Source organism: Thamnophis elegans, chromosome 11, assembly GCF_009769535.1.
Source record: "Thamnophis elegans isolate rThaEle1 chromosome 11, rThaEle1.pri, whole genome shotgun sequence".
In the NCBI taxonomy this organism is placed as follows: Eukaryota; Metazoa; Chordata; class Lepidosauria; order Squamata; family Colubridae; genus Thamnophis; species Thamnophis elegans.
The window spans coordinates 43,620,224-43,643,985 of NC_045551.1; the positions used below are offsets into that span (position 1 = coordinate 43,620,224).

The window sequence follows — 23,762 nt, forward strand, 5'->3', positions numbered from 1 at the left end:
AAAAACGGGCCATTTGTGGGAGGTTTGCAGAGTGCAAAAACTTTTTTTTAATTTGCCTCTTCAAAACCTTGGTGCGTCTTATACTCCAGAAAATACAGTACGTATGGTGGAACCCAGAAGAAGGGTCTTCTCCGTGATGGCTCCCTCCCTCCGGAATATTATCCCTCCAGAAATTAGACTGGCTCCCACTTTGACCCTCTCTCAGAAGGCTCTGAAGACGTGGTTGGTTTGACCAGCGGGCCAGGAGAAAACCAGAGTGGACTGGAGCCCATTAAATGGCTGATATGAGTGTGTGTTGTTGTCGAGGGGTGGAGGTGGGGAGATGATTATTATTTTATTCTTTTTATTTCTTCTACATTGTTTTTATTTTCTGTTAGCTGCCTAGAGTCGCCCTGAGCGAATGGGCGGCTATATAAATTTTCCAAAATAAATCAATCAATTTCCAAAAATATCCTTTGGAACTCAGGGGGCATAAATACAAAAACCCTGTCTAAAATGCTTTAAAGCATGTGTCTTTTTCCAGGATCCCGGGACAGCTGAAATGTTTTGGGAAAAGGCATAGATGCTGTGCTCTGTGTCTTCCATAGCACTTTTGGGGGAATTGAATTAAAATGCTGCCGACCTTATTAATTACCACCCATGCCAACGTTCAGCCTGAGGTTTGATGTTTTCTCTTTTGTGTCTGTTCCTCCACAGGAATTTATTAGGTTGGGTAGTCTCAGCAAACTGTCTGGAAAAGGCTTACAGCAGCGGATGTTCTTCTTGGTAAGTGACAGGAACTGCTTAGAATATGTGCAATTAAATACAATTGTGCCCCAAATGCCAAGGGAAAAGGAAGGGGGGGGGGAGGAAATTCACAGAAGCAGTAAGATGCAAACTGTGGAGTAATCTAAGAGACCTGCAGCTTTCTGTTCTCCTGGATGAAAGGAGGCTCAGCCAAATGTTAAATAAACCAAGAATAGATGGAATAAATATAGAGTGATTCTTAAGCAATCAAAAGCTGCACTCACATGTTGTTCATTTATTCTGCTCTTCCTAAGAATTATGAAAGATATGCAGCCCAGTACATAGATTTCAGAAAAGGATGCATCTAGGATTAATTTAATAGAGAAACTGACAGCTGTCCCAACTTGGTCAATCAGAAAGAAAGACTCTCACGCCATAGCAGTAAAAGTATACCTTACTGAGGCCAAATGGTTACAGAGAAGCAAAGACAAATCTAGCTTTTCTCAGCCCAAACTAAGCAGTTATCTTTTCCCCTGGGATTCATCCCCCTCTTCCCATCATTGAGTGACCAATCATTTTCAAATAAATTGATTTAATAACAGTGTTGCAGTGTTGTTAATGGTGTTGCATCCCATTGGGTGACTTTGGGACAGGCTTCCGTTTCCCTGGGAACTGTCCACAGGGTTTCACTTTTCTTTCCTCATTTCTTCCTCCCTTCCGCCACTCACCCATCCTGCTGTTCCCCCACACCATCACTCCCTTACTTAAGGCATCTAGGCATATGCTGTGAGATGGCAGGCTGGACAGAAACCTGGACCACTATCTTGAAAGTGCTTTGTAATAGGATATGTAGGTCTACATTGAACTGCACACAGTCCTGTGATAAACTTTATTTTGGCAATTTAGGGTAAACCAGTGGTCCCCAACCTTTGCAGCCCCATGGAGAGGATGGGAACCAGGCCACATAAGTAGTGGCCAGCGCACACATGCACAGCTCAATTTGCACAAGCAGCGGGATGGTATGCATGTTCATGCAGGCACAGGTCAACATGTGCAAGTTGAAGTGCGATACATGTGCACATGCACTAGCCCACTGTGTGTGCAAGTTGAGCTGTGCATGCATGCGCGCAGGCCCACCACTCTCGCAGCCCCATTGTGGATAGGCCGTGGCCCAGTAATGGGCAGGACAAAGCTGATTATAAAACACAAAGTGTTATCACACAGCAAAGAAAAACGCCTATATAGATTTACCATGACTTCTGATTAGAAGTCAACTAGTTGGAATATAATATGAAAGTATTTGTTCTACATAGAGAAGAAATCTAAATACAGTGTAGAAAGTAGGAGAATGAGTTGAGTCTTCCCAAGAACCAAACCAGTCCCTGTCTGACTTTGGCCACTAAATCCTGACATTAAAAGCTTACAATATGGGATAATTTTTTGTCATTCAACTTAAATCTCCCATAGAAAAGAAAGATCTGCATGTTTTATCTCAAGGAAACAAAGCTAGCTTCTAAAATACCAGTATTTATTATTACACTTTTTTGAGCAAAAGCTCCTACATCTCTAGTGAACAGTGATGAAGATAAGTATTTGTGTGTGCTTTAAATAGTTTTGGAAGAAAATGGAAAACTATTGCATTATTTTAGGTACTGGATGGAATAATTCTCAAAATTGTGATTGGGTGAATATGGTTTTCTCCCATGTTCTTAAGGGATAGTTCATACGATTGATCCTCTGGATTAAAGTAGCTATACTGGGATAGCAGTCCAAAATTCATGCATGTTATCCTGCGAAGAATGTAACTTGTGTATTAGATCTAAATGATAACAGGGCTGCAAATGCCAATGATCCCATGTTCATTAAGTCACAGTTAGAATATTAGATGTATTTAGAGTTTGCTATTTCCTCTGTTCTGACTATATTCTTGCCTGCTATGTTTCAGTTCAATGATGTCTTGCTGTACACAAGTCGAGGCCTAACAGCATCCAATCAGTTCAAAGTTCATGGGCAGCTTCCACTGTATGGCATGATGGTAAGTAAATGCTGAGTTGAGACTGGATTAGTTGCTGCTGAATCTCTTAAGATGTAAAAGGCCGTGGATTGTATCCACTGTTTAGAAATGTAAGCCTTCTCAATTACTGTACTCTGAATAGAATAATTAGAAATTTGAAAGAATAAAATGCAGCTGGGAGGAAACCAAAAGTTGGAATTGAACTGAAAGTTTAATGGATTTAACTTCAATCATAGCCATCTTTTCAGATCGTGGGGATTGTTGGGGACATCTTGCTCCATAGCGCAGCTACTGTTAATCTTTTCAGATCTGAAGATCCATTAGGTTCTAGATCAGTCCTCTGGAGACTTGCATAGGAGGGTTTATGTGAACATTTGCTTTTGAATGTTTATACCCCAAAATCACCTCCTACCAATACAAATTTATTCAGAAGATAACGCACAAGCGATGCACAGGATTTGCGCACAGATGGAGATGTGGAGGGAAATGAAATTTCAATTTGCCACAGTGATTTGAAACCCCTTTGCTGGCAGAAAACAAGCCAGAAGATTCATGTCCCCCTTCCAAGAGAGTGGGAGGGAACTTATTGTGACCTCACTGCAACTCCCAGCAATTTTTGAGCTCTCGTGTTGAAGGGGATAATCAACAAGGCTGGTCCCTTGCACACAATGGAGAACAGCAGTAAAAGGGTGGAGATCATCACCCTGTTGCTTCTACTGGCAGCAACAATATGAAGCCACATTTTCTTTGCTAGAAAGAATGAACGCTATAAGATGCTCACATAAGAATGGCAGCAGGCATAGATCACTCACAGTTTCTTTTATGCCACCTGCCAAGCTCCAGCATTTTTGGGCAATGCACCCTTTGAAAATATTCAGAACATTTGCCCTTAATTTGACATCTCCCATAGAAAAGAAAACAGCTGCCTGTATTTCAACTCGGAGGTTGGCCTATCTTATGCCAAGCGGGTGGTGCATATCATTCTGATTCCCATATTCTCTCTTGGATTGATTTATTTTTTATTGTGGCTTTTGGCTGTTTGAAAGGATGTGTTTTGCACTTTTTGCTTCCTTTTATTGTCTCTTAAATGGTGTATAAATGTGGTATATGTCTGTAAGTCTATTGATGGCTGATTTGTCTGAAAGTCAAGTTTCCAGTCTAGGATTCTCACAGTTTCCCAGTTGAAACTATGGTTGAGTCTCTTCATAAGTTATGAAAGTAAGGAGTTTTCAGTGTATCTTCTGATTACTAGTTACTGTTCATAGATGTGCTCTGCTAGGGTTTTTTTGTTTGTAAGTACTAAATAGTGGCTGTTACATAACAGCTATAATTATTTATTTCCAGAATTTCCATATTGGTGAAAAGAAAACAATTGTTGCATTCCTAATGAAAAACAATCAGACCGTGGTAGCTTGAATTTTTGTAAATTATTGTCTATGCGTGTTTGAAAATGTATTTTTCTATTGTATGATGATGTCTATATTTTTTATTTTCTCAGATAGAAGAGAGTGAAGAAGAATGGGGGGTTCCTCACTGCTTTACACTTAGAAGTCAACATCAATCCATTGTTGTTGCTGCGAGGTAATTACCTTGAACCATATGCTTGTAGAACATCTGTGTAAGTATTTGAGACAGTGATGCCTGTCCTACAGAAGATACGCATTGGATTGTTATAGGCAGCTAGTTACAGTGGTCATTCTGAATTCATTTGTAATCACCCTTTTGTAGTATATAACATGTAGTTAATATAAAGTAAGGTAAGCTTGCAGAGCAGGAAGCGATTGTGCTTTCTTGTAATTTTATCTGGTTACAAAGATGTTTATCCTCCCCCCCCCCCAAAAAAAAAAAACTGAAAGCAGGATTTGGCTTAATTTTGCCCATCTTCTGAAGCTCACTGACATTTGCAATGAAAAAAACAAGAACTACCATTTCAGCATTCATAGGATGCTGTGAAGACCTCTTCCCAAAAGTATTGGACTAGGATGGGGATAGAGCTGGGAGGCTGGGAGGCCTGGCACCTGAAGGGAAGGGTGCTTCTGTTTTTATCTTTGCTTGTATGTGTTATGTGAGCTGCCTAGTATCATTATATGTAAATGAACAATAAATCAACCTCTATTATTTTCCTAGTAATCGCATTGAGATGGACAAGTGGACTGAGGACATACAGATGGCCATTGACTTGGCAGAGAACTGTAATGATCCTGCTTCTGAATTCCATGGAAATAGCCCACCTGACACAAGTAAGTCCAGACTCCAGAACCCGGAAAGGTGGGGTAAATCCTACTGCTCCAAAGTATCATTATACATACAGAGCATTTTGCAGAGTCACTGCTTTAAAAACAAGGACTATCAGTATGGTCTTTTCTTATCTAATTTCAGTTCAGATAGATTACATGGCAATCGATTTGTGGGTATCAAATCCTATATTAAGAATTTGAGAAATGTGTTTAATAGTAGTAAATGGAATAGTATGTAAAGTAGTAAATGACATAATACTGAAATTAAAGAATGCCTTCTGTGTCCCAAAACAATACACTTAGTTCACTGAAGTGTGTACTAAGTCACTCTATTTACAGCACAGAATTACCAGGGCCCAATTATAAATCAGTGTTTCACAACCTTCGCAAATTTAAGACTTCAGCTCCCAGAATTCCCCAGCCAACATGGTCCATGCTGGCTGGGAAATTCTGGGAGTAGAAGTCCACACATCTTAAACTTGCTACGGTTGTGAAATACTGTTATAGATAATAATAATGTTCCTGTGCACGATTGCGTATTGGATTATTGATTAATCAATTGGCCATTAATTTCTTGTTGGGATACTTTCCTCAAGGAAAAAATACTTTTCTCCTTCCATATTTCTGTTTTCCCTACACAACCAACTCAAAACACTAATATGGCTTCTTCAGCCATTTTGGAGATTTCCCCATATCAGAAACAGTATTTTGCTTATGATTTCATGCTCCGTGTACAAGGGGGGAAAACAAGAGGCTTTTTCCATGCATTTCGTAGAATCCCCCGAGGAGCCCACTGTAGACCAGGAATCGGAAGACGATCTCAATGCATCCCGCACCTCACTTGAACGTCAAGCTCCTCACCGTGGCAACACTACGGTGCACGTCTGTTGGCACAGAAATACCAGTGTCTCCATGGTCGACTTTAGTATTGCGGTGGAGGTATCTGGCTCAAAATGGCTTGGACTGCAGCTCGAAAGAGCCATCTTCTTCAGGCACCATTTCCTTTCCAGTCGTTGCCCTCTTGGTTAATTGGAAACTATTAATTCAAAAGACATGATTTTAACAAGTGATTTATGAATAATTTGGATTTCCATGGGACACCTTTCATACTTCTAAATTAATTTCCATATATTGATATCAAGAGGGGTTCTTCTGAGTATTTTTTTTTAAAAAAAATCCTCAGTGTATTTGGAAAGGACAATAAGTCTATCTGCTGCAGTCTGAAATCTGCATTTCTATGCAACTTGTTTTATTTTCTGCTGTCTATTATTCTCTGGAAGCCTTACAATATTCTCCTTTCAGCCTCATCTGCCTCTCTCATGTTTTCTTTATCAGAGGAAATCTCTCTGTGTATTTTTAAAGATGCATTTTGACTGTAGCTAAACCAATTTGAAACAGATTAACGAGGTATGGAATCCAAAACATTCTCATCTCAAATCAGTGAAATTTGCATGGAAAGTATATTGCATTCTCATATCAAGTCATGTGAGCTCTTATGTGGAACCTCAGTGCTTAATTTTATCAAAGCTAAAGGGGATATTTCTTGGAGATCATCATTATTGTTCTGCTTTCAGTTCTTCTTCATAAAGTAAGCCTCCGTTCAACTCTGTTGAAAAGTAGAAGGAAAAGTAGAAGGAAATACATTTTCTATAAAATTGAGTTTAAGAGGAAGAAAATAACATAGAATTTCATTTAAATTAGAAATTGGTTTAGCTTCTTTAAGGTACCTGCAGACACCCATTTCCAAAGGAATGCCTCTAGGTTGCTTTGGCTACAACAGGGAACACATTGGATTAACATGCCTTAGTTTTATAGAATATAAAGGTTCTATAGATTTAAAAATAAATTTTTTAAAGAACACAATCTTTCCCTTGGATTCAGACATACCTGGTTGCAATTCCCTCCAAATACATTTGGTTCTTGCTTCTGAGTGTGTGTGTGTGTTGTATGTTCTATCAGAATCATCCTAATACTTCTCCTCTGGAGATCAAATGTCACAGCCAGATTGTACTCACATATTTGGAGTTTATCACATCAAACAACCTAGAAGCAGATCCATGTGCACTCACACATCTGTCTTTAGTTCCACAGCTTTTCCCATGACCAGCAAGTTACAGTCATACTTTCCTAATTCTGTGTTTAATGTCACATCAGCATTATAGTTTATGCTTTCTCTCTGTGTCTTTCCTTCTTTCCCTCCTTCTTTCTCTTTTTCTTGTGGTAGAAGACCCTCTCACTGTCAGTGACTGTCCTTCCCCACCTGTTGGACTGATCAGTGATCAGCGGCCTGTTTCCATTTCATATGTCTGCTGGTACCGAATGCAAAGCCTGTCCTTTTATGATACCCTTCAGAAAATGAGGTAACCAAAATCAAAAAGTAGAGAATTAGGACTTACATGTGTGTTATTGTAGCCCAGTACACACACATCCTGTCTGGTTCTTTTTGAAACTGGAATGGGTCAAAATGAAAGCTTTCAAAACACAGTAAAATGCTTGTTAGTCCTGTTGACAATTTGGAAGGCAATAGTGTTTCCTTTCAATAGTATTTTGATAAGAGCGTAGTTCATTATGCTGCTAAATGTCAAGCGGAACAAAAAAAGGATAATAAAAGTTTTCCACTAAGAGAACAAAGATTCAGCAAGATTGATTATTTTTAAGCTAAAGTGTGAGTTTATCTCCCCTTTGTTATAATCATTGGATGCGTTTGATATTTGGCATCTAACTTCTTTCAAATATATGATAGACACACGTTGAATCCAAAGCACCTTAATTTAACTATTTCACACAAAAAAGGTTGTCCAAAACTTAATTTAAAGCAAAGCCTCTCATTTATGCAGGTTTACAATCTACCTATGTTTTATCTATTAAAATCAGTGGGGATTAAGTTATTGTGATTAGACTACCTTTCCAAAGATGACTTAAGAGAAATATATTCATTTTTCTTAAAATAGTGATGTTGGGTGAAATATTATTTATACATTTCCCCACCAACACAAAGAGTTAAAATTTAGAATCATAGTAAAATTGTCTTCTAGCCACACAACTTTAAAATTAAATATTCCAGCATCAAATCTGCTTCAGGAAGTGGCTGGATTTAGCTAGTCTTCGCTGATCTCGGAAGCAAAGTAGCCCTGGTAAATAGTTGGAAGTGTTGGAAGCCAGGAATTTCAGGCCTAGAACATAAGCCGGGAAGTCAAGAGACCATTCCAGAAAAAAAAAAGCAAGGGCAAAACACTTCTTTAACTTTGTCAAGAAAACTGCAGGTCTGCCAATACGACCTCAGTTTGAGTGGGGCTTCTAATAAGGTAACAGCAGATAATTAATTTCTTGCTAGAATCCACTTACAAGCCAACCTCACTGAATAAAAACAGTTCAGAAACTTGAAGTGCAATCTACTACCGTTTTCAACAGAAAAGAATAAACTGTTCCAATTTAGGTTGGGGAAAAATGCCCTTCTACATGAGCCTTGCCTGCTTTCCATCAGCTTGTTTTACCATCTCCGTGTATTTTATTTCGTTTGTTGTACTCTTTCCCTCCTTTTTTCAGAACCAACTTTCTGGAAACCTCTTGCGAAAATTCAAAAACAGCAATGGGTGGCAGAAGCTTTGGGTGGTTTTCACCAACTTCTGCATGTTTTTCTACAAATCTCACCAGGTAATTCATTCTTCTGAAAGCAGAAAATAATCTTTATGTTAGGTTTTTCATGTTAGAGGATTGAAATGCAGCTTGATTAGCCTCAGGAGAGCTTGTATAGATAGTCCTTGACTTATGACAGCAATTGGGGTAAGGATTTTCATTGCTAAGCTACGTAAAGCCAATGTAAAGCCAGACTGGATCACTGAACAATGGCAATCCGTGTAGTCCTGGTTATTACAGTCATTAGATGAGTCAAATTCTTACCAACTTCCTACATCCAACAGTCTTGGAAAAGGCGGTAGTTGTAAGTCACTCATGGGCAGGAGAATGGCTGTTGCCAAGTGAGAGATGAAACAAGGGGGTATGGGGAACAGTCAGAGAGACAGTGTTTTTACAGTGCAAGGGATTGTGCAAGAGGTGTCACATGGATTGTCGAGAGTGAGGGGCTGTGTGTATCGAAAAAGATGATAGGGGATGTGAGAAGATGAATTAGAGGTATGATGTGGATCGGTGAGAGTGCAAGGGAGTGTGCTGGAGTATTGCATGGGTAAGTCAGAGTGTGAGGGGATATGCAAGAGATACATAAGGGGCATTGCATGGATTGGGGAGGATATAAGAGGGTCCCTGTTGTATGGGTCAGGAAGGATAAGGGACTATGTGAGAGGATGCACAAGAGAGTCAGGAGGAGTGCAAGGGGTGTGCAAGAGATGCCACACAAATCAGAGACAGTGCGTGGGGGCAGTGTGGGTTGGGGACGATATACAGGCTACACGAGTGGCTGACACAGTGTCATTGCAGAGGATCTGGGGGAGGGTGCACAAGTGGGAAGACTCAAGTGACTGGTGACCTTCCTGCTGGCTTCCCCATAGACTTTCTTAGGAAGCCAGCGGGGAAGGTTGCAAAATGGCAGTTGCATAGTTGCGCTGCGTTTGGCAACCGATCATAAGTGCAAATGGGGTTGCCAAGCACCCAGATCGTGATCACATGATTGTGGATGTGTTGGGACTGCTGGAACGCCCAAGGACTGGTTGTAACTACCATTTGTTCAGCGCCATTGTAACTTTGTTGCTGATAGTTGCTGGTTTATTTATTAGGTTTTAATCCTGCTTTTATTACTGTTTATAAGTAACTCAAGGTGGTAAGCATACCTTAGTCCTTCTTTCACTTTTTCATCACAACAATGTTGTGTGGTGGGATGGACTGAGAGAGAATGACTGGCCCAAAGTCATTCATTCAACTTTCTAAGGCCAGACTAGAACTCACAGTCTCCTGGTTTCTCACCTGGTGCCTTAACTTCTAGACCAAACTGGCTCTTAGCTCAATGAATGGTTGAACGTTTTTTTTTTAATAGTATTTATTACATTTGCCAACATTTAAAAGACAAAACACAAATTTACACTTATAACAGCTTTTCCATATTTTTCATAACAATCCTATTTACAAAAAATTCTATCTCTATATCACGGTTTAATCAGGTGGTTTGAATGGTCAGAAGTCAATGACAGAATGTATTAGAAATTTCTGCAATGAAATTGTGCGTTTCCATGAATGCTGTTTGAAAGCAGCTATTCTGTTGATGGTGGCTTTGGTTCATATATTTCATTTCTCTGAGGAAGGGTACACCCAAGGATATTTGAGATTAATTAATATGAAGCACTTTACAGAAAATGGATTAGCTGCAGGGATAATTAATTATAGATAAACAACTTGGAAAGAAAAATCAGCACTGAATTCTACAGTTTATTCTAAAGGCACTTGATGGGTTTCCGAGAATTCCAAATGCTTCGGTATTTCAGAATTGGGGGGTTTAAGTAGAAGTGTATGATTAATAACTCTGCAGATAAAACTGTTCCAATTTTTATCTGCAGAAGTCTGCACCGCTACAGAAATCTGCTCTCCAGACGTCTATTACCTTGCAGACTTTTAAATCCCTTTTTAAAATATATATATATATACAATATATAGGTACATTCCTGCCTGCCCGACCTCAAAAGAGAAGCTATTCTCGGTGTAGTATTTTGCTACTGGAAAAGGTTAAATTTATAGAAAGAAAGTAGCAATTGAAACATGATGTCCAGATTTACATTGGCACAGATATGGCTGTGTGTGATAAACAGAGGAACTGAACAGATTGGGAGCAGATGGAGCACAGAAAATCAACGAGAGAACGAAATAAGCAATGCAGTCTTATTCTTTCTGCTTCTTGCCTTCTTGTTCCGTTCAGTGGTTTCTTTATGGACTCTGTGCATCCCACATAAGAGTGTAAGCCTATATAGCCTCCTCATAATGTTAGACTTTTTAGTCCTCTTTTGTCTATTGCACTGTCTAACAGCAATGTAATTCTTTGCTTCGTTACTATACCATAATTATCTTTAGGATCAGAGCAATCATCTGAACTATGGGCTTTTTCTTGAGAAAATCCTTATTCAGCTATCTTCAAATATACTTGTGATGTCAGCTAAGGAGGTGGTTCAAGAAGAAGATGGAGCTCTCCCTATTTCTCCTTGCCATGGCTTTGATGTGCTTCCTGTCTTGTAGTCTTTAAGATACTGTGCCACAAATGTATGAAATGCTGTAGTTAATTACTTCCCTTGGAGAGAGATTTCTTGTGGAAACTATATGTGTGGTGGGCTTTTCTTAATAGTCTGAATTTCATGGAGCAAGCCCACCAAAGCTAGTACAACTAGTCCAGAATCGCCATCACTAAGCAACATGGTCATGACATTCAACATTGCCAATTTGTGCCACTTAGCAATGGCAGTTCCTGCAGTCCCATTTGTCATTAAGGGAGGGCATCATGTGACTGAGACTTCCAAATTCCTTCCAACCTCCTCATTTGCTTTTGGGAAGCCAGTAGGGAATGTAAGGAATTGCACTTCCATGACCATTTTCCTGTTAACTTGCACATCACATTATTTTTCATGTATAGAAGAACAAACAGTTTACACTCAGTCTTTTTCTCTGTGATCTCTCTGCTCTGCCCTCCTTTGCAGAGCATAGAGATTGGATAGAAAGAAATTTCATGAGAATATTGCAAGCTATTTCCATTGTGCATTTGTGGGCCCTAGCTGCAGACTGCCAGGACAGTTGCATTGTTTTTGATGTGTAGAAGAACAAACAGCTTACTCTCTTGCAATCCCTTCTGCTCCAATAGCTCTGCTCTGCAAGTAGGTGGGAGAAAAAAAATACAGGTCAGACTCAGAACACTACATATTGACTGTAACGGGGTTCATGAACTGAGGGATACTGCAAAGGTAACAAATGGTCATCAATTGGTTATATAATTATTTTTTCAGCACCTTTGCAACTTTGAATGGTTGCTGAGTGAGTAGTTGATAAGCAAGGACCACCTGTTTATACTGTGGAAATTGTGCTTGCATCAGCTCAAGAAACTGAGATCAGGAACAGAATTGCCAGTGGATGAAGATAGTCCCCCAAGAGTCTACCATGAACCATAGAATATTCTGACCATCCTCTCCATTCCACACAACTCTACAAATAACCATTTAAAGGCCACAGAATGATGAGCAGCCATTCCTTTCCACTTGCAGTCTAGTCAAAAATAAATACAGTAGACACCAGGAGAATGAGAAGCTATGTTTCCAGCCGCCATGTTGCAGGGAGTCTACCAATTGTCCCAGTAGTGATTCACATTTAGGTGCAATTTGTGTGAAGTCCCTTTTCACAGAAACCCTTCTCAGTTCCAGTGAGATACAGAATATGGGGAAGAGACTGTCTTCTGCACATGAGAGTAACCTTTTTGTAAATGACTAAATCGAATCGAAATCGAATAAACCTAAAGACCTGATTGTTTCCCTAGGGGTTTGATTTAGGAGGTTAGGTAAACTCTGCTGTTGTTGATTTTTATGAGCAGAGTCTTTGTTTTATCCTTGGGTGCTGCTCAGAGTCAGCTGTGTAAGATGAGCAGTCATATAAATCATGTAAATTCCTTCATTCAATCACGGGGCTCTGAGTTTAGTAGTGAAGGTGCTGGCCAAGAAACCAGGAGGCAGGGAGTTCTAGTCCCACCTTGGGCATGAGAAAACAGCTGGGTAACTTTGAGCCAGTCACTCGTTCTTAACTCACCAAACAGGGTTGTTTTTTCTGGGGGAAATAGGAAGGGGAATTGGCATGTTTGCTGCCTTGAGTTCTACATGAAAGAAAAGATGTGATTTGGAAAAAAACTAAGGAAAGAGAATATTAGGCAAATTCCAACCCATAAGCATCTGTACCAGTGGTGAAATTCATTTTTTTTTACTACCGGTTCTCTGGGCATGGCTTGGTGGGCATGGTGTGCCTTGGTGGGCGTGGCAGGGGGATACTGCAAAATCTCCATTCCCACCCCACTTCTGGGACCAGCCAGAGGTGGCATTTGCCGGTTCTCCGAACTACTCAAAATTTCCGCTACCGGATCTCCAGAACGTGTCACAACCTGCTGAATTTCACCCCTGATCTGTATAGTGCAAGATAAGAAGCCAATGTCATTTGGGGGAGGACTTTCCTGGGTTTTGTCTTTTGCCTGGAACATACTGGGGTTTGATGGTAGGAAAATAATTTTGAAGCTCTTTGCAGGCAGTTTTGTCAATTTGTGAAGTGGGGCCTTTGCTATTGCCACAATCTCTCTTGCCTTTTGTTTTTAGGACAATCATCCCTTAGCTAGCCTTCCTCTGCTTGGCTATTCTCTGACCATTCCTTCTGAATCTGAGAACATTAATAAAGACTATGTCTTTAAGCTACACTTCAAATCCCATGTGTACTATTTTAGGGCGGAGAGTGAATATACATTTGAAAGGTATGTTTATAATTTTACTACATACTATGCTGTTAAATTCTATCATTAAAAAGGGATGGGTCATAAGTACTGTCATAATACAGCCAATTTAAATAAAGCAACATGAGTTCTGTCAAGGAGCTACAATATCAAATTGTTTGTTTCCTGCAAAATGTAAGTTGGGTGCAGACTTCTCCAGTCCAGACCCAGGAATCTCTCAAAATTATTAAATCACATTTTAGCTAATCTCATGCATTGTTTCCAAAATCTTTTATTGGTCTTAAGACGTCACAAGCATTTTAAAAAGCACTAAAATCTGGTAACATCTGGTGAAAGAATATCAAAACGTTGTGAAATGGAAATGTGAGCTATCTATAAAGTTTTGAAATGGGAAGCAAGGATTGTAATTTTAAAAATTCCCCAAATATTTTGATAGTTTTTTATGAGAATACTAAATCATTGATGTAAAGAATTTATCGTGTTTGCAATGTATGCAGAATTATTCACCCAGGAAAGGGAAGATTGTATAAGGCCGCTCATACCCCACAAGTTGTTACAAGGGATTCATTTTTGTTGAGAAACAAAAGTTAGGAGTATAGTTCATACTGGGGGGGAACAAAATGTTCTGTGCATGACTTAGATCTAAGCTAGTCTGTCTTTCAACCCAGACATGTATATTTAGGATATTATGGCCCATAGATCGTTTATTTACACGTACAGACTGAAATGTGATTGTGCAGGACATAAATTATGTGGGATGGGATTGGTAGGTAAGAGTAAGAAACAGCCAAGAACATTAGCAATCTGAATAATCATTTCCATCTAACAAAAAAAAATGAAAAATGTGGTACTAGTCTTGCTAATTTTCAAACTTTTTATAAGGTAAATGTAAATATTCTGTAGCAAAATGCATTTAAATAAATGTGCATTGCTGTATAATACAGCTAAATTTAATTTACAAATGGTGGTTGAATGCAGGATTTCTCAAATTCCAACTACTTTAGAGTGTGTGGATGTAATGATGGCTGGGGAATTCTGGGAGTTGAAGTGCACACATCTTAAGCCTGCTGAGATTGAGAAACCTCTTGCACAGAACCACTACTACACTCTTTTTCCCTCTGCCATCACACTGTTAAGAATGGGGGTTTTAAGCTCTTCCATACGAGATCCCATCAGAATTCCCATGCCTAATTGATTGTTCCAGAGAGATGAACTTGAAATGGGCGGAACAAAGATTGGTATTCACTTTATTTCCTGTATCCCACTGTGGTCCTCTTAATGTTTAGCACGGCTACTAGGATGGAAAAGGCAACCTATGTCTTTGGGACAACCTATGGGAAGAGTTACCTTCATTGTTCTTCCCCAACTCCATCCCGTTGTGGCCAACCAGATCAGCTGTTGGAAAAACAGTCTGGAATAGAATTGGGAAAGAATGTATTTTGCAGACAGGAAGAGAGCCATCTGTTCCTTCCGGGGGTGGGATTCTACCAGTTTGGACCAGTTTGGGCAAACTGGTAGCTCCAACGATCAGCTGGAAGTGAACCGGTTCGCCCCAACAATCAGATGGGCCCACCGCCCTGCCTGCACTATTTTTCTATCTTTATCTTCTCAGCTGATTTGCATGGCAGAATGGATTGCTATGTGAATCAGCTGTGATACTCCTCTGAAGAATCCTGGGAATGAAGCAGTGGTGGGTTGCAGGTGGTACGCCCAGATACGGGCGTACCAATGCCTGCCCGGAGTACTGTGTACCGTTCCAGTACGGTGCTCTGGAGGGCTCACCTGCCCGCCCGAGCTCCTTACCTGTATTTGAGCTCTTTGGTGCTTACGCACACGGAGCATACGGCACCTGTGCGACGCTCTGCCAAGCAGCTGGAGCATTGCGGAGGCATCGGAAGAGGTAAGGACACATGCGCACGCCACGCATGTGCACGATGTGCACATTCGTGTGTTGGACACCAGGCCCTGTTACAACTGTACCAGTTGCAACGGGATCCGGAACCCACCACTGAAGATTTCTTCAAACTGCACGCACCTACACAAAGTGTGCAATTACAGAACCGGTTGTGAAACCGGGAGGATCCCACCACTGGTTCCTTCCCTTTTCCCCTCCTATTGAGCTCTCCCAAACTCACCTAATAGGCAAAAATATTTTGTGAAGCCACATCCACAACAGAAAAGCTTTCCACCTGTGACGTGTAGCAAGTCCTGATGCTTGTTTTTCTTCTTGCTTAGGTGGATGGAGGTAATCCGAAGTGCTACAGGCCCAGCCTCACGGGTCCGTGTATTAAGTCATGAAGAATCCCATGTTTATTGATGGCTGAATTCCAAATGGTTCATTCCAGCAACTGCTGCTTTTTTAGAGGATATTTGAATTTATTTTCCCCTTTTAAGATTTAGTAAAACACGAATCTATTAAAAAATGTTTTGGATCAGCTTTTGGAATAATGCCTCAGCAGGTTTGTTTACTATTATCAGCCACATGAGGGTTTCATGTCTTGTATTTGTTCTTTGGTGTGGTTTTTTAGCTTGTGCCAGTATTAAAATATTGTCCCTTGGAGTGCCAAATGCCAAAAGATATTTCTTTGCCTCAAAAAATTTGCACCTGAAATATGTAGACCAATTTTGTAGCAACTTCATTTTTTTTGTATTTCCTTGAAAACAAGATGCCTCTTCTTTAATATACAGACCCTCAAAATGAGTTTTGGACTGGTTTTTGTTTTGGTTATTTTTATCTTCTATTCACTTCACCCCCTCAACGTAAATCTTCGAGATAAAGTTCTTTTACTTTTTGATGTTTCTACAATTTGCTTGTGAGAATTAAAACTGGCAGTCAAACATGTAGTTTGTTCAATTCATCTCACTTCTGGAAGTTGGAAATATTTCCTTCCTATACTGACAGATAGGTTTGCCTGCTTTTTTCTGATGAAAATTCATATTGAGATAGAAAATCATGCCTGAGAAAAGTTTACATATTTTACCCCATGAAATACTTGTAAGAATGTCTTAGGAAGTTTAAGATGGTATAATAATTTGTGTAACAAAATGTCAATATCTGTGTTCTACAAGGATTATGGCATTAATTTTTTGTCAGAAAAATTGGTGTTTCAATAAGAACAGGTGCAGGTGCATCTCTTCAAAGGAAACATCTGTTTCTGTAATGTTTTGTCCCAATATATTCTGTGCTCCTGCACCTTTATAAGTGGTACTATAAATCAATTCATATTTTGTCTGTACAAATTTGGAAGCAATTAGATAGCCTTAAATATGTTCATTTAATCAATGTCCAGCCCATTTAAAGAGTCCAAAAACAGCCTTTCTCAACCATTTTTCCCCCTGGAGGAAGCCTCTGAAGTAATTTTCAGGGCTCATTTCGTTGCATAAAAATTGTTTTATCTAAAGCTCACGGTACATTACTATGATTAGCAAGCTGGGTTGCAGCATATAAAAATTCCCACCTTTCGGAGTGTTGGCATTGCATGATACACACAAAGTTTAAAAAACAGTATTTTTTTCATATAATAATGAAACCGCTCAAGTTGAGAAAGGCTGTTCTAAAGATTTGACTGAGAATATACATTTTCCAGCGGTTGGAATAAATTTATTGTGTATTATTAGATGTAATATGAATCCCAGCACATTTGTGTCACATTTTAAGAGAAAGGGTTATCAATCAATCTCTTGCTTTAAGAGCAGGTTTGCCAAATATAGAGGCTCTGTTGTATAAACATGTTTTAAGATTTGCTTACTGAAAAGGGAATAAAATACCTCAACAGCTTTAAAAACTCTATAGCTTGGAGGGTTTCTTTTGAGGATGTTTGTTTTTTGCCTTTTACAAAACAAATGTTATTTTGAATGCACATAATTTATGTGTGCAACTTATTTGGGCAACTTAACGCAAGTTCATCAAAGTGAGTCCATGAAAAGTTGTCCAGCCACACGCATGAGCCTTCCTTTGGCCTGCACATCCCAACATGCATTTTGCAATCCAGGGTTGATTCAAAAGGTTTTCTCTCCAATATCTCTTCCCTTCCTGCAACACCCCCCCCCCCCCCAAGGCTGTGGTTTGATTTTTTTTTTTCCAGCTAAACCATGAAATTGAAGCTGAATCCTGGAAGGCTGTAGACCCTTCTCGCTATAAAAGAGCCACTCCTTTTTAATTGTTGTTTTGTTTTTAAGTGGTGGGAAGAAGATGAACCAAGTCAACTAGGCTGCTTCTGACCTCATTATGTCTGGTTGAAACCTCCCCAGCTTCTTCTGTTTCTTAGAGAAATAAACAGCTACAAATAGATTGGGAGAAGAAAGAAGTAAAGCCAAAACAGCTGAAACTATATTTAGAGAAGGTTTTGCATACAATTTTGAGGGTTTCATATAAAATCATGCAAACTTATGACCATCTTCCTTATTTACTATCTTAGCTTGTGCCTTTTCTGTTAAACAAGGTTTGCAATGGTCTGGTTATAGGAGCTGGATTTGCTACCTGGGAAGCCACAGTAGCTAAGGGTGGTACAGGTTTTCAGCATTTGCCACTGTCTGTTGCTTAGGGTATAAATAGCATGAGCACAAATCAATTAGTCACTGTTTTCTATTACCTATCAGAGACCTCTTGCAGGAACATTGCTTTATACAAATTTATTTTTGCTTTCAGCTCTTGCTGTTTAGATTTCCATTCAAGATATAATAATCACACCGCCTTTTTTAACATTAATGTTCCTAAATAAAGCAGCAACAGCACTGAAAGTGCATATAAAGGTTTTCCCCATTTTACTCCAAAGGTATACCATTCAGATTACAATATGGATGCCAGGGGTATCAAACTGGCGGCTGGCGGGTCAGATGTGTCATGTGTAGGCCACACCCACCCCAGCTCCGAGAATGGGATTATGCACTTCTATGTTTGGTTTCAAATAATTAAAACTAATTAACTGAAACAGTTTGTGCCAATTGCATTGACATTTCCTTGATCACACACACACACACAACTAAAGAAAGCAACTAAACAAGCCCTGACTGACACAAGCCATCCTCAGCAGTTTGTCAAGAAAACATGTGACAGTTTTGCTGATTGACTGCAAAATTGATAACCACATATGTGGTGTGAGTCTAGACTTAGTCATATATGCATGGCACTTCCTATATCAAAACTGATTCAAAAAGTATATACCTCCTTTGTAATTCTGTTTTAGTCTAGCCATGACTGGGGGAAACACTCAAAATTCTTAGGCAATATTTCCATCTGTATACAACTTAACAATTCTATAAAAATATTTACATCTGTTATTCCAGAACACTGCAGCCATAATAGTGTTTGGACTTGCAATAACACAATAGCTTATGATCCTGTTTTTCCCTTTAAGTGTCGCTAACTTCTGAAGTGTACTTTCTTGTAAAGTATGTGATATAAATACGCTGCTCAATGACATATCAAAATGGTTGTATTTCTTTATTTCTGTGTCATGAAACATACAAGGTTTTGAGAATAGGTTGATATCTGACATAAGCAAATATACTGTATACAGGTTATAAACAGCAGAATTACAGAAGTAAACAGAGCCTGATCAAAGAATAGGTCTTCATTGCATATATCACATGATGGCTAAAAATGGGACCTGAATGGATAGAGATTTAAAAAAGGCATTCCCAGATGCTTATGAAAAAATAAGCCAGATATTAGACTGCTATGTTGCGCATTTCCAAAAAGCAACTGTTGACCAGTTAGACCTTTGCCGTAATTCAGCAAGGAAATCATAATTTTATGCTTCTCTTTAAAAAAAGCATCCAACTCATACTTAGAATATTTTATCCAGCTACTGTGAATTCCTCAAGTATGTAGATGTTTTGTATATTCAGACTCTACTAAAAGTTATTAGATGACAGAAATATACAATTACTGTTCTCTTTCTAGTATCCATAATTTTAAATCTGAAGACATTTAAAGTTGATTTATGGCTCTAACAATTAAACATCTCTAATTAAGAACATTTCTAGTTCACCATAATGTACAACAGTAACTATGCTAACCTAAAAGAGCAAAAATAAAGTCTTGTGACATCTTAACCAATTTATTATGGCATAAATTGGATTAGAGATCAGTGTTATTGATTTACTACAGTGTTTTAAATTGAAAACTTTCCAGGAAATATTCTGGGATACTTAGTGTAATTTTTTGAAATATTACAAGTTATTCTAGTGTACAGTGTTATATACCCTTTATGTTGTGTATATAATGGAAAGGAGGATTTTATATGCTAATTTAAGCACTTTCAACATTCTATGCATCATATATGCACAGATGTTTGCTAGAATAGCCTCCACCTTCCACCCCAAAACCCCTGTGTGAAATGACTTGTTTGGACATAATGCAAGAGCCATAGGTTACATTGCTAATTCATTTTATAAATTTTGGAAATGAAAACTAAAGAAACATCCTTTGCACATTGCTGGACTAATCTACTTTGTCAGGTGCACAAGTGTTACTAAGATTTTGTATACGTCCATATACATGGGTGCCAAAGGGGGGAGGGGGATCAATAGATGGAAAAGTCACAAAAGTCTACATGTAACTTTGCAAGATCCAGTTGTTTGCTTTCTACAGGTATTTCACAGCATTCCAAACCCACAATAAATCATTGCTGACTAGAAAAATTTCATTCGTGTCATCAAATGGACTCCTGCCCATCAACATTTATAATAGTGTATCAGTAAGGCTTTAAAATGACAAAATAACTGCTTTGCCATTTTGTGTTATTTATGACTTCAATTCAGTAGCAGATTGACAAGGATACAATGAAGTCTATTTTTATGTTTGTGCTTTGGCTCACTGCCATGAGAGAGGAAGCCGATTTTAGGACTTTGCATCCCAACATACCTGTTATCCTTCAACTTCACAATTAAATCCTTCCATCCATTGATACATATATAAGCCAATATACAACACACCCCTGTTTGCACTAATGGCTGCAAAATTCCACTATTATTGAAAGCAACTTCAATAGGTTCTAAACTATTACAAAAATATCAATACTGAAAATTATGTAACATACAAAATGCTTCGTATAAGGGTCAAGAACCAATCAAAATACAGTGCAATGAATTCGGGGTGGGGGGAGGTGGAGGGTGGCACCTAAACGGTTGTGAGTAAACAGGAGCAACTTGTCACAATTTCACAAGAAAAATCAGTGATCTCAGGAGTTCATTTACAAGTGTGTGGCTACAATGGAAATATATATTCTAATTAATAGTTAAAAAGTGGCCCAACAGACCCAGATATAAAACCTTTGCAGTTTGAAACACTTGGCTTACTTTCAGATTGCTTAGGAATTTCATTATGAAAAATGGGAAATTTGTCCACTCTACACCAGGAAATTTTGGTGCCCTTTAGCAAAACGACAGAAATATTACCTTATTTAATATGCAGGAAACTGCTATCAACCGCCAAAGACTAATCCTGAATACATACAACACTGCAATGCTGGATTTTTTTAGGACAGTTCTAAAACAATATTTAAAGGATCAATAAACAGTATTGCAAAGTTAAACAGTCAGAGTAAAAATGGACCAGAAACAACAAAAGGTGTTTTAGTTTAAATTTGATTACAATATAAAGCAAAGACAATTTGCTTTCACCAAGTTGTTTCATTTATATCAAACAAGATGTCATTTTGAAATTCTATGTGTATTTAAGTATAAGTATAATCTTTATTGTCATTGTACTTAAATACAACGAAATTGGTTATTTAAAATTTATATGGGATTAAGTCAATTAAACTGATATTAAAATAACCTGCACTGGCTCAAAACAGCAAACTGGCAATATAAATATAGCAAGCTTTTAACTGATTTAAAATAAACTATTGGAAAAACCATATCTGTAGAAGAACATAGCTCTGACAAAATATTAATTTACTAATTTTAAAGAGGAAGTCATTGAGGTTTTTTTGGTTTCCATTTAACAAAATCTTTAAGTCAACATTCTTGCAATCAAAAGTCTTAAAAGGTTACCAGATCTGGGACTGCATACAAGCTTAGCTGAAAACTCGTGAGAGTTATCTCACCTACCTTATCCTAATTCAATGTGTAGCTTACATCATGCTACATTTCACAGACTATAAACACTGGGGTAGAGACTAATACAAAATCCATCCAGTTAACATCACACCCACTCTAATGGGATGGCAACATAGCTGAGTCAAACACAAGGCAGCAAAATATTATTTCCACTCAATTTAGTAAATTGTTCAATCTTTACATTGATAAGAGGATATTATAGATTCTAAACATGCAGTGAGTTCATTTCCATTGACACAATGTGCCCATCCTTTATTCCATTATTATGATTTTCTCAAAACAAATTAGAAAGGAGATTTTCACCAAAGGCTTGGTCATAGGGTTAAATCTTCTACAGCAAGTTGTCTTTTAGAGTTGCTGTGTTTATTTTATTTTTTTTAGGATTACAATACAGATTTCATGTTGAAATCAAAGCATTGAAAGCATTAATTTGTTGTAAATCAACAAAAAGCAATCCCCTCCTAAAATTCTTGACTAATCACACCCTTTTAACTACACTTTTATTCCACTTTTCTCCAAATATCTCAAAATAAAAATTCAGATGGGATTTCTATCATGTATTTATTTTAACAATAGACAAGAGTTATACTGTACTAGTTCTTACCTATTAAAGTGAACTGCAGCTTTCTATTTTAGATCTTAATGAAATTTCATATATCTTTCTCTACCACACAATGAATTTCAGATATTAAACTAAGCCCAAATTTTGATTTCAACGATTGTAACTAAAGTTGCTGACATTTTTAAAATACTTTTTATAACCAGCATTTTGCAAAACTGTCATTATTTATCCAGGATTTCTAGGAAGCATATAAAAAAGTGCCTTTTTCAGTTATATGTTAAGATTAATTCCAAAAGAAAACTATTCAAAACAAATTTAAACTTTGGATTGGCACAATTTTAAACAAGATATAAAACCATGAAGATAAGCAAAACTAGAGAACTCCAAAGAATATAATGTCCTAAATTAAAACAATCAGTTTCGTACCATGATTAGAAACCAAAAAAAAATTGCTACTGTGTAACAAAAAAAAAATCTGCATCTGAGGTATAAACTGGATTTTTATAGCACGGCTTTATTTCTGACCTATAAACAAAGGTCAAGCAAACCCTGCTATAATACAATTTAAAATTTTCATAGAAACAAAGACAAGCCTATAATAAGTTGATCTATCTGTCAAAATATTTACCTCACTAGTATCATCTACAGAAGGTCTTGGCAATTTGTACAGAGGAATCCGTATGCATGTCAAGCAAATTTCAGTAAAAAAGTGACTATATACAAATTTGTACACAGAGCCAATAATACATCTAATTCACAGATTTTTTTTTTTACTTAAAGCGGTTGCCTTCAACTCTTTCAAACCCCAATCCATGTTAAATTAAACGTAGAACATGGGGTTGAACTCCAGGCTTCCATTTCTTTCTTAAAACAAAACCTTAAAACAAAGAAAAGGGTGGCAGTGCCACTAGTGCACACATTTCAGATCGAAATGCCACCCACCCATGGATCCTTGAGCTGAAGGCCAATGACTTAACACAAGATACCTGAGATTTCACAATAGCTTTAGTTCCTAACTGAAATCCTAAATTTACATCTCAGAAATGTATAAAGATACCTCCTTTGAATATGTGCATTATTTTTTTAAAAAAAACTATACAGAGTTGAAAAACAGTGCTCTTGCTAAAACACCTTCTTCTGTTGATGCACTTCCAGAAATGTCCATGTGATTGCCTGCCAATTGTGGAAGAGCAACCTGACAACAGGTGCCTGCAGGTGCCCCACTGACGTTGCAAAGGGGGCCACAGGGTCAGACTTCAGTGGGATGAGCTGCTCCCTCCAGCTACTGAGTACCTGGCAAGGGAAAAAGCATGTTGTTAAAACAAAAGTAGTGAACAAAAAATGTTTCACAAAGGCAAATAAAAATAAATGTATCTCGGTTGCAATCTTTTAGAAAAATATACTCCTGCACTTAAAAGCAGAGTCTTGAGCAAGAATTAAGGTTGAGAACCAGCTTTCCAAAACTACCTTTCTTATCGGTTTTTTTTTTTTTTTTTAGAAAACTACTGATTTTCTAAATATTCAGTACCAATGACCAACACATGCATACACAGAATATAAAACAACTTTCACCATCAAAGGTGGTTATGAGCTTAGTAGGTTTTTTTCTGATTTTATATTATTTGAAATAGAGATAGCCAAAACATATTTGCTATTCTGAAAGGATTTATGACTTTCAGCAGAGAACTTCACCAACATCAAAACAAAAGGGCAAATATTTCCATCAGTAAAATACACGTTGACCCTATT

The 23,762-nt window shown here is 38.1% G+C and overlaps 2 protein-coding genes across 5 annotated transcripts in view; one reads left to right on the plus strand and one right to left on the minus strand.

Annotated features, from left to right (window-relative positions):
• Positions 1-21,234, plus strand: part of FARP1 (FERM, ARH/RhoGEF and pleckstrin domain protein 1) — a 144,840-nt gene extending 123,606 nt beyond the window's left edge. For all 4 annotated transcript variants that reach the window (XM_032226665.1, XM_032226666.1, XM_032226667.1 and 1 more), the window contains exons 20-27: positions 697-765; positions 2,672-2,761; positions 4,239-4,321; positions 4,868-4,980; positions 5,753-5,916; positions 8,524-8,631; positions 13,254-13,405; positions 15,620-21,234. In XM_032226665.1, coding sequence (XP_032082556.1) covers positions 697-765; positions 2,672-2,761; positions 4,239-4,321; positions 4,868-4,980; positions 5,753-5,916; positions 8,524-8,631; positions 13,254-13,405; positions 15,620-15,701 — 861 coding nt within the window. In that variant the 3' untranslated portion in view covers positions 15,702-21,234. The remainder of the gene's footprint in view (positions 1-696; positions 766-2,671; positions 2,762-4,238; positions 4,322-4,867; positions 4,981-5,752; positions 5,917-8,523; positions 8,632-13,253; positions 13,406-15,619) is intronic.
• STK24 (serine/threonine kinase 24) overlaps positions 19,488-23,762 on the minus strand; it is a 34,884-nt gene continuing 30,609 nt past the window's right edge. The window contains exon 11 of the mRNA XM_032226669.1: positions 19,488-23,306. Within this exon, the coding sequence (XP_032082560.1) occupies positions 23,270-23,306 (37 nt within the window). The 3' untranslated portion in view covers positions 19,488-23,269. The remainder of the gene's footprint in view (positions 23,307-23,762) is intronic.